General features: G+C 39.7%; 1 protein-coding gene across 4 annotated transcripts; it reads right to left on the reverse strand.

The window, feature by feature from the left end:
• Positions 1 to 258: 258 nt before the first annotated feature.
• Positions 259 to 10,161, reverse strand: LOC147170742 (protein pop-1-like). 4 transcript variants are annotated; one of them, XM_086080506.1, is made up of 10 exons: positions 10,033 to 10,073; positions 9,831 to 9,931; positions 9,438 to 9,498; positions 9,046 to 9,331; positions 8,878 to 8,939; positions 8,718 to 8,792; positions 7,187 to 7,346; positions 5,868 to 5,975; positions 5,699 to 5,753; positions 259 to 426 (listed from the first exon to the last, which is right to left on the reverse strand). In XM_086080506.1, the coding sequence occupies exons 3-10, from the start codon at positions 9,476 to 9,478 to the stop codon at positions 299 to 301; spliced, it is 915 nt and encodes a 304-aa protein (XP_085936632.1). In that variant the 5' UTR covers positions 9,479 to 9,498; positions 9,831 to 9,931; positions 10,033 to 10,073; the 3' UTR covers positions 259 to 298. The 4 variants fall into 4 exon arrangements, with proteins under 4 accessions (XP_085936632.1, XP_085936631.1, XP_085936630.1 ...); XM_086080505.1 differs by lacking the exon at positions 9,831 to 9,931 and having other exon boundaries at positions 10,067 to 10,161; XM_086080504.1 differs by lacking the exon at positions 9,831 to 9,931 and having other exon boundaries at positions 10,033 to 10,053.
• Between the last annotated feature and the right edge of the window lie 1,537 nt (positions 10,162 to 11,698).

The following is an 11,698-nucleotide window of genomic DNA, read 5'->3' on the forward strand; positions in this document are numbered from 1 at the left end:
CTGTCTCTGCAATTGCTACATAATTATATTGTTAACAGTAGAATGAATTTGCAATCAGCAAGCAGTCGTCAAAAATTGTGGCATTTATATTAGAAATTTGTCAGAAAACTGAGAATAAGTCATTTAATGTGATTTGTCAATATCAATACTATTGTAGCAAGCCTTTTCTCATACAAAAATACAAAAATAAAATACATCATAATACATCAAAAAGGCTATGGTTAACAGTAAAAATATATACTTTACTCGAATAAAAAATTGTGGATGCGGGGAGGTAGAGGCTGCGGCAATCTTGAATTTATGGTGGGGTTTTTTGTTCCGAAGAGAACTGTTCAGTCGTTGAATCCACTGACAAAGAAGCAGGGCTGTCGTCATTGTCACTCTCTGCCTGTCCTGGTTCCTCCGGAAGTTCAGATGTCGATGTTGCTGGAAAAATCAAACGACTACTTATTTACGGGACACATGTAACATGAAACATGAAACATGTAAAGGGTCCTCTATTTATGACAATACAAATTTACTGTCGGCACATAACAATCATGCGGTACAAGAAGGCACACTGTTACTGCCATCCTTACATTTTTCATCTGATTGTTTTATATTGTTGTTTTTTTTATTCTGTTGTAATTACAACTTTAATGTTGAATTAGTGTAAGCTTGTAATAGTTTGAAAATGTGGGTTTTGTGGCCACTGTAGAAACGGAATTCCATCATAAACCGAGGACTCGTGATATAAAACAGCTTATGTTAGTGTTGCACCTCATACTACCATTACTCTGGTCTAATATTGCTCACTTCTAGTTTTTTAAAGTTTTTGTGTAATATTCTGCTGTCACGCTTTGTCAGACAACTGGAGGTAACTAAAAAATGGAGCAAACAATCAATCTGTAATTTTGGGAAGTCAGGGCCCAATTGCTTGTTTCAAACTCTGAATCTTCCCTGACATCAGCAAGTTTTGACAAGCTTAACATGCTGCTTCTACCATTTCGCCAATAGAAGCTTCACCATTTTTGCACACCTTCATCCCCAGCTCAGGCACCGAGACGGTCTGCACAGACTCCGTGTTGATGGGCATCTGCATCGCAAATATTCTCAGCTGTGTCGGGCGTGGAAGGCTATCCAGAGGTCGTGTTATCCTCCACCTCTTCACAGGTGTTCTTGAAAGTTTTTTTAATAATAAAATCATAAAAACTTTTTAAGATTCATTTCTGCATATTTGTGCCACTTCCATTTGTGCGTAAAAATAGCTTTATTTATAGATTGCTTTTATGCATGACATTGTAACTGCCCAACCACCACAAGAACCCAAACACATATATGCAATCAAAAACAAAACGGTAAAAAAGTTGATAAAAATTAAAATAAGAGGAAAAAGATGACTTATTAGTTGATGAAATCCATACAAATATGGATGATGATCAAGAAGAGGATGATTAAAATCCAATTATATTTCAATTTTATGCAACAAGTCCTCCAACAATATTGACCATATTAGTCATTTTAGCATGCACCAAAATACGACCAAGTGTTACATTTTGTAGTTTAGATACCTCTATCGGCCATGTTCTATCAGCCATGTTAAATTGCAAAAAAAATAACGGGAATCAAACGATAATCTTACTGAGCTAACAGGCTGGTTATGAATTGAGTGTTTATTTTATTATTCACATGTATGTCAATCCGCCGTCGCGGACTGATTGGGTTAGGAAAGGATGAGGCTTTCAATGAGATTGTACAGTACACGTTGCGTCTTTACATGGGACACAAATGGTTGAGGTTAGTAAAAGGCACAGTGAGGTTGTAGACCGCGAGAAAACATGTAGTTAACAAAACATGTAGACTACACTATCACAACCACTGGTCAAATAGCTCAAGTCAGATAAACACTCGTCTTTGGATCGGACGGGACGGGTTCAATTCTCACTTTTGGATTTTTGCACTATTTAACATGGCCGAGAGAGGTCGCTAAACTAAAATACGCAACACTTGATCATAATTTGGCACCTTTTTAAAACGACCTATGTGGTTGTAGTTATTGGAGTTGAGTTCATTTGATGGTTTAGCTGCACTCTACTATTTCTCCATTTATTTTCACAGAATGTTAATCTATTAAGAAATGTTCTCAAGTCATTTTATTCTTTGTCAGGATTTTGTTCTTTTCTAAATGTCCTATTTGGTTCCTGAATTTTGTGTGATCATGCTTAATGTTTTGTTTTATTTTTTCGTTTCAGACACTTTATTACAGGTTAAAGAAGGAAGGGCTCACGGGTAGAAGCCATGGCTTATTTGTAATTCGTCCTCATCGATACATTGATTATGAAGGTCATTGATTCATATCGTTATCAATCCCAGACTTAAGTCTTTACACTCCTTGCTCAGTTAATCTTGAGTAATGTCCGTGTATAAATTGAAGCTAGTACCAAACATATGGAATTGGTAAATCGGTTCCTGGACACCACCAACAGGCCCACCCAACAAGGCAAGCAGCCAAGGCGAGCGCATGCTCGTTCACCAGTAGCGTCTTCGCTGACCTTGGATCAGCTTTCACATATGTTGTGGCTTCCAGAAGAGTTTATTGGCTTGCATTCTACCGATTGCGTCCACAGCAATGTTCACTCCACTTTGGTCAGCTCAGCCACTGGCCCACCACTGTTGCCAGCATCAAGATGCCACCAAGGCCACCCACCAGCTGAGTAGGCCCCGCCAGCTCTACCCCGAAACCATGTTTACCAACCCATTGTAAATATTTACAGCATTGCAGCCACAATACAACCTTATCACAACAACCTTGCATGTTACATCAAATGACCAAACAGAAATAGAGACAGGTAATGTTTACATTCTTACAGGAACAGCAATACATGTTATCAGTGCAGGGTGTATAAACAAAAGTTAACCTTGGCAGTGTCAGCAAGTAATCATATGCTATATTCACATTATTCAAATCATAACAGCTCCAGTTTTGGGTTAATTAGTAATATGTTACAATAATTTCATTTGGGTAAGACATAATGCACAATTTAATGTGAGTTACTGATTGCAGTTATTGTCTCTCAAACTCTGCCAATTCTTCCATTATTTTCCCGATCCGTATTTCATTCTCTTAAGTTTGAATGAAGATCCGAAAGTCTTTTGTCCATGTGTTCTTGATAAGCCCATTCTTTCTCAATTGTGGCGCCCTTCTGGCAATGTCAGCCTTTCGTTTTGTGAGATTTTCATTGACGTGGACATGTTTACCTTTAAGTTTGTAGCTATCTATCAAAAGAGCAATCTTTTTCTTCCTGTCAACAAACCTGATCAGAACTGCCGGTGGTCGTGTCCCCCCAGTTGGAAGCGAAAAGCACATCTGAATATGCGCTGGATCCACAATTAATCCCAAATCTCTGAGTCGAGTTGTTACTTGCTGTTCCATAGTCTCGTTCGCTGAAGCTTGGTCAGAATCAACTGCACTTGTGCCAGCCGCAGCTGTCGCCGAAGGGCCGCGGCGCGGTTTAATCTGGATATCTGTAACTATCACATTGTTGATACGAAGATTCTGTTCCAAATCATCCACTTTTTGTTCCAGGTCGACAATGCGTCAATCTTTTTCTTGTGTCTCTTTCTTCAACTGCTGAATTTCCTGCAGAAGTGGCTCGATGCTCTTTTTCATTTCAAGTATTTCGGTGACCATTTCTTTGAGTTTTGCATCTTATCTCAGTCTCGTCAGCTCTTTTTCCGCCAGGCATATTGGAACAATGTAGTTAAAAATCCCAATGTCAAAATAGTTAGAAGTCACGAGCGAGTGCAGTCACAGAAAAAAACGTTTTAGAGCGGCGCTCATAAAAAGGGTAAAAAGGGAAAAGAGTGCCGTGACAAAGAGCTAATGGGCCAAATTCCCAAGCTCACTGGGTTTTTAAGACGCGGGCTTTGACGAAGAAGGAGCAGGGGAAGTGGGAGGTGACGCCACGACTACACCCGAGGCCGCCGCGGCCACCACCAGCTGCACCGACACCGGGAGGAGAGACCGGGGCATTCGACGGAGGAAGAGGACGACAAAGATGAAGCCACTCCTCAAGAGGATCCGGTTCGTCCTGCTGCTGCTGTAGGATGGGGCACAGACTTGGACGGCATCCTGCTCGATGGGGACACCCTTTAGTTGTCGAAGACAAGGTGCGTGCATACTTGGCTAGAATTTTAAACACCAGAGATGTTTTTTCTCCAGAACGCACTTTACACGAACACTTACTAATGGGGAAAGTGTGCAAAGAGAATGTCTGTGCAATTCCCCTCAAAGTGGCAACAAATGTTGCTTTGCATGCAAAATTTTTGGGGGTAAAAATAGAGCTAAATTAGCATTTTATGCATCCTGAGGAGTGGACCTGGCTCCCGGCCTACAGGACATGTGCGCCTTTTTGGGCTAACAAGCCACCATAGCAAAGCATCGCCGGGAAGCAATATTGCCCTGTATTGAGTGTTAAATTAATTCATAATCCTCTGTATTCTGTTTTGCCACGCTGCTGTCAGCATGTTTTGGGGCGGACCAGTGCAGCGTAACAGCTCCTTTAGGTTACTGCACGCAATCGACGACGCTGTTCCAAAATTTGAAACAGCAGCGTCGCGGAACTTCCTTTGAATGAGCTGCTCTTGACGCTTGCAAATATCTTGCATCTAAATATGCAGAGCAGTAATGCAGCATGTCTTAATATCATGTTTCCCTCTATTTCCGAGTTTCGTTATGCATTTAGCCCTCATAATTTTTGTCAAATGGGAGCACAGATTGTCATACGGGTCAACGTGATTACGTTATATGTTCCACTTGCAAAAAGCACAGCTTGAATATGAACACCAAAGGAAAAAATAAATCCACTTTGGGTCCGACCAAACAAGCGGACTAAAGGACTTTTCTGGTCTGAATACACCCTGAGACATCAGTTTTGTCCTGGTTATGCTGGAGAAAGTTCTTAGCCATCTATGATTTGATGTCTAAAATGCAGTTAAAAAGTAACAATGTAAATTGAATGTGCCTCCTGATAACATATAAATTGAACAATACAGGGCCTAAAATTGAACCTTGAGGCACACCACACGTTATTTCAGACTTAAAAGGAACAAGTATCCAAACTTACCCCCCAAAAAGTCAGTGAGATAGGGTACAAACCATTTGTGAGCAACATCAGATCAGAGGCCAACCAGATATTTAAGTCTGTTTAAAAGAATTGCATAGTCTACGCTATCAAAAAGGAAGCACTAAGATCAGGCAGGACCTACACTGTCAGTTTATGATGATCACGATTGCTGCTAAAATAATTAAAAAACTTGACAAGGGCAGTCATGGTTCATCCTAAAACCATATTGATAATTTTTAATAAATAAAAAAAATGCTAAAAAGTTATTGACTTGCTTAAAAGTTTGTTTGTTTTGTTTTTCTAAAATTTTGCCCATGGATGGTAAGTTTGATACTGGTTGGTAGTTGCTAAAATTGTTAATATCTAAATTGCTCTTCTTCAGAAGAGGGTCACCACTGTTGCTTTGAGGGAAGTAATGAAGAGAGTCATTTATAATGTTTTAAAGCTCCTCTTGAAAGACCCCTAAACATTTTTAAAATAGATGTTGTGGCGGGGCCAAGAAGACATTTGATGATACTTTAATATAAATTCCTCTTATATATTCTCTTGGCAGAGTTCAGTCACATTTAATTCCATTTTAAATATTGCCTTACCCTGCACACTGCCAGCGGTTAAGTCCCGAATTCTTTTATTGTACCTTTTTTTGCCCTAAAATTGGGAAAAACACATGTAACACTATAATGTCAGCTACAAAGTGAAAGAAGAAACAATGCTATGTGTTCTAGTTTTGCACATTGGTGTATGCAAATGAGTCAAACCCACATAGTTGTGGCGACAGGACCAGTCTGGATGCTGCTGGGAGTGCAATCGCTTCTCTTTTTCAGCCAGCTCGTAGAATTTGGCTTTCTCCTCCTCTGGTAGCAAATGCCACTGTGTTGATGTAACAACACATTGTAAAATTAACACACAAACAATTCTTGCATACTCAGTGCAGTGACATCTGAGTATAACATTTATTAATTATGGACAAACACACAAGTTAGTACATTAATGCAAAACTAGGTTATAAATTAAATCTTTCTTATCCTTAATAATAATAATTCAACATTAATTTCATTTAAATCAGAGTTGCACAATAGGTCAATCGTAATAAAATGGTCAATCACAAACATGGAATGGGTAGACCGAATGCTTGTTTAAAAAAACAAACAGGACATCAGTCCTTTGCGATTAAATTGGTATTTTCTTTGACACGCAGGTTAATCTACAAGCGCTGCAGCCCAGCCAATTTAGCCTATCATCGTCCTTCTCTGGCATTTGCCCTTGACTTGATGTACAAATCATAACACCTGCACAGTCAACTGTGCCTAGCAAATCTCGTCACACGGTGACACAAAAATTATCAGTACATTCCATGTTTGTGGACGACATGAAAAAATATGGTTGAACAAAGTCCCATACAATTCCAACAGGGGAACTGCAACTAATTTTAAATGATGACCAGTGCTTCTCAGTTATTTTTGTTACGCTCACCTAGGAAGAAGAAATTATTTTGCACTGCCACCTACTGTAGTGGATGTGCAAATTACACTTTACCCCTGGCATCGCACCGCCCCTCTATTTGAGAAGCACTGAAGTAAACTCATTGCCTTTGATGGAAACAGGGTTATGAACGAAGCAAAAAGTATTTCTTGTCGCCAAGACATCTGGCAAATGTCTCTGCAGCTGTTTGCAAAGTTTAGCAAATCATGATGAAAAACCAACATTCGCTATGTTTACCGCTCTGTGAGACCACCTTAACCGATTCTTACAAACTCAGACTCATTTTACATTAGTGGTAAAATATCTATCAAATGATGTTCTCTTATGATACATAGATCGCTTTAAATTTTTGTTACTTGTTATGATCTCGGATTTTGGACAGGTATACGATTCTGGTTTGGCAGCTGTATGCATGTCTGATGTTGCTCACCGTGGTCCAAAAAATGCTCATGGAGTGTGAGTGAATGCTCAGACGCATGGAAATTTAGAGGGCTCGCAAGGCAAAAAAAAAGAAAAAAAAAGTGTGGCAACCACTGATTTGAATGTTGGGGGGGGGGGGGGGGGGGTTAAACAGCTTTGCAAATTTGTGCAACACTTACCATCTTTCCTAAGGTCTCATTTATAACAGCAATATTCATTGAGGCAGACCTTTCCTTGACTGCTTGCCTATGCTCTTTTGAGAACAACATGAAGGCGTTTAGAGGCTTCTTGACATATGTTTGCTCCGTGTATTGGTCGTCTCCTTTTCTAGGTTTCTTCCTAAAATAGAACATACCAGTATGAGTTTGTGATGCCATTCTAAGAAAAAAAAAAGAAGTGATATTACATTGTAAATTCAAAAAGCCAAAACTACTTAATAAACATTTCTTTTTCAAACCGAAGCTACTTGTTTTCCTTCTCGGAAAAAAATAGTGGTCCAAATATTAGTTGTAATTAGTTACCTTTTACTAGTATAGCTATGTTTCCACCAAACAGTACAGTTCAGTTCACTGTTAGGCACTGTTTCATACAGTTCACACTTTACCCCACTTTACCTTCACACTGAGTGTAAAGGTTCCATTAACATTTTAAATAGAGCCATATCCTTAACAACATGATGGTGTGTAACATCACTACAGTGAAGTAGAGCGTTACATGTGGACATTATCTAACAATAAGAAACCCAAACACATTTACATTTCCTTCCCTTAGTAAATTATGGCAATTTACAAAGTGTCTGTTTTTCCTTCTATCTATCGATACGGCTAACTTTCCCTAATAAACCAGCATAAAACACTTGAATAACATATTCTGGTAAGTTTTGTTATTGATGCACACAGTCAAATTAAATTTATAATGTAGGCGCAGCCAAGTGGTTATGTTTGTCGCCTGCCATCGTGGGGACACCGGTTCAAGAAAATCCAACCCCCAGACACATGGCTGAGATGTCCTTGAGCAAAACACCAATACCTTAAATTGCTTCCTGAGGTAGCACCGTGCTTGAGTGTGTGTTTGCTGTGTCAAATTCCATGTATGTGTGTAAACATGACAACGATTCTAATGTATTCTATAATCCAGTGGTTCTCCACCCCCGGTCGAGTACCCCTATCCAGCCTGTTTTCCATGTCTCCTTCAGCCAGCACAACTGAGGATCGTTATCAGACTTCATGCAGACCTAGCGGATCGTTTGAAACACCAGTGTTGGCTGTTGGAGACATGGAAAACATGCTGGATAGGGGTATTCGAGGACCGGGGTTGAGAACCACTGCTATAATCCATTACACCTGATCTGAGAACACCCATCTGGCCAACCCCTGTTTTAGAGAAACTAAGCCATAGCATAGCAACTGGATTGATAAGAAACCAATCACTAATACAGCAAACAGACTACACAGCAGCGTGGATTTACAGTCATACAGACATTACACACATTAATAGACGTAACTTTGCCAGAGCACTTCCATAGACCAGTCAGTGGACTATATTTCTACAAATAACGTCTCCTCTCAAACGACTAACACCTCACCCATTCACTAATTAAAGAAATACATTGTCAACTCTAAATAACGTCGCACACTGAATTATTGAACAGGTATTTGCCTTAAGCATTCAAACGGCTGCAAATGAAATAAATACGTAGCAAGATCTTACTTTGGCTTGGTGACGGTGGGTGGAAGAGGAGCCGTAAAGTTTGCAGTTGTAACTTTGTACAACAGTTCTCCGTTCCTTCACAGATTCACACAGTAGGCATGAACAGCTATTTGAATATTTCAATATTGGTTTGTTAGTAATATACATCTGTCTTACTTACAGTAATCCAACAGGACACATTTTCATGCCGTTAGGCAACATAACCTCTGGTACAAAATTAGTCTAGAAGCAGAGAGAGAAATGCAACTGGTTTAATGGAGCACTAACAATTCTTGTACTCCCTGCAAATTCACTTTAAAATACATAACTCAATTGATTATAATTGTACCTGTCCAGGAATGAGTGGACGTGTCTCAAGGTTCTGTGGGAGAGGTTGAATATTCTGATGGCTCATTGGCACAAAATGCATGCTGGATGGAGTCATCATTGGATTTGGCTGCAGGAAACTGCTCTGTAGAGGCACATAACTGTTTTGGATGGGAATAAACCCATTAAAACCTCTGCTCTGGCCTACTGGCCGAGGGTTTGTGTTGTAGACTGGTGTTCCAGTTCGAGATGGTAGAGCAGCGTTTGGAGGTAAACGGTTGGAGGTAAAACCTGACATGTCCTTATCCCTGTAAAAAACAACAACAAAGCACAACGTCCTTTGTTATACACAATTAAAACATTTATACCATACATTGTGTGATATTTCAACAATTATAAACTTTATTCCAACACCTGAAGACAATGCCAGGGATTATTTGGCTGTTGTGACACATATTGAGAGGGAGATGATTTTCTGTTGGCGATAACAAACAATAATATAAACATTAATATTATAGGTTTACTAAAGTAATGTTCTTTAGATACAATTTAACTAATAATCATTTCGGCAAATGTTAATTCTCAGACCTAGGCACAATCGTCATTACATCGGCCCGTCATTGACGGATGTCCACCTTTCGGCGAGTGCTTCCGCATATTCGGTGAGTGCTTATGATGCAAAGACTCCAAAAAATACACGGACTGAGCACCGACTGAAACAGGTTTACGTCCATCGATCCGGGTCAGTACAGATAGTCTTTCTCATTCGGTGTATTTTTACGAGGTTTCACAACATAATGCACTCACCAAAAGGTCACCATCCGTCAAAACCGCCGAGGTAACGACGGTTTTGCCCAGCTCTGTTCATTCTTCATATCACGTCCTCAGTGAGTTAGGTTGTAACCTAACTAACAAATGGAACAATTAGCGGTTCATTCAGAGTTCTACTGAGTACTATTTTAATGTTATGTAAAAATGTTGGCAAAACAACATTTATTGAAGTACTTACTCATGTAGTTCCGAACGTAACACGCGTTACATACCTTCCTTATATGTTGACACAATGACGATGGAATTTTACTTTTCTCGACTTGTCTTGTTCATATGGCGTGTTAAACGTTTTGATGCACTCTGTATCACACATTATACAGCACGCTGAGCATTCAATACACGCTGACACAGCTGTGATGTCAGAGACATCAAAACAGTAATGGTCTTTTATGTGAGTATTGGGGCGCTTTAGGGCATCACCTTACACGATGATGAATATGACGCATCACTTTACATGAGCATGTAAATGATCATTTACAACTTTGCATGATGATTTGATTTACATGATGCATAACATTGAATTCATGGTACATCAGTCACGGGAAGTAGTTTGAAAAACGGTACATTGAAATTTTGTTGGTCAGATGAAACGTTCTGAAGCGAGAAGGCTTTGCTAAAGGTTTCATTGCTCGAAGCTAGGTCTTTTATCTAAACTGTAGTTAAAAAAAAAATTGTATGTTAGAGAGGATCTTTGGTGTGCAAAGGAGTTATGTTTCTATGGTGGCGACGGAACCTGAATTTGTACGCAAGTAGCAACATGCCGCATCACTTAATGTGATACTTAACGTATATGCATTTGCCTTGGTATATTCTTTCTATAATTCATTTGATAACATGATTAATTTTAATGTATATTTAATAACTACAATATATAAATAATATCGGTGGCCGACATATTTATCACTAGATAACTAGTTTCACATGTGTATACATTGGGCTACACTGCACAATGATACACAGCTGCGCTGAATTGAATGCACCTAGCGTTAATCCTGAAAGAATGAAGCCATATGTAACATTTTGAGCCAACACATGAAATAACTACTGAGTGAGGATGTACTTTGAATGTGGAACATGCAGCGCCGGATGTTCTTTTCAGAGTGGATCAGGAGCTGGGCGACTGGTGCTCCTTCAGGAGCTGCACACTTATGGATAATCTTCAATGAATATGTGCTGCCTTGCGTGCATACCCGAAAGAGTGCTACTATAGTTTGTTGTCTCAGTGGGATTAGCAGATCAATTTACAAGTGCTCGTGGACTCGGCTTGCATTTTAGAAATAACGGCATAAAACGATGGCAGGCGAAGGTTTCATGTTAGCAGAGAAACCCCACAGATGCTCCCATGGCAGATCAGATGCCACCTCTGGCTTGTTAAAAAATACCGCCGATTGTGCGATTTGGACACTTCTTCCTCTGACAATTATGGAGATTGTTGTCGGAGAAGTGGACACACATCAAAACATACAATTTGGAACAGGGGTGGGCAAACTTGGTCCTCAAGGGCCGGAGTCCTGCAGGCTTTGGAGGTTTCCCTCTTCCAACACAAGCTGATTCCAATCAACAGGATCGTTATCAGGCTTATGCAGAGCTTGCTGATAAACCGATCATATATCAGCTGTGTTGGAGAAGGGAAACATCCAAAACCTGCAAGACGCCGGCCCCACTGATTTGAAAACCATCAATGCGGGTGTTACCACCAAACAAAAAACAAATCATGTGGTAAAATATAACTAAGTGTTTTATTTTTTATTTTTTGCTGTGACCGGCAATTTACTACCTAGTGTTATTTTATCGTGTTCATTCAAATCCCATTTGAATGAACTACCTTGCCAAGCAAGATGTAG

This window comes from Leptonotus elevatus, chromosome 7, assembly GCF_054856555.1.
Source record: "Leptonotus elevatus isolate MCC_2025b chromosome 7, RoL_Lele_1.0, whole genome shotgun sequence".
Lineage (NCBI taxonomy): Eukaryota > Metazoa > Chordata > Actinopteri > Syngnathiformes > Syngnathidae > Leptonotus > Leptonotus elevatus.

Excerpts from the sequence above, each read along its gene's own strand:
- LOC147170742 (XM_086080504.1), bottom strand. Across the intron at positions 9,332-9,437 it reads ATCCCTGGCATTGTCTTCAG|GGATAAGGACATGTCAGGTT; the intron begins GTGTTGGAATAA and ends TGTTTTTTACAG. Across the intron at positions 5,754-5,867 it reads GGTCCTGTCGCCACAACTAT|GGCAAAAAAAGGTACAATAA; the intron begins GTGGGTTTGACT and ends TCCCAATTTTAG.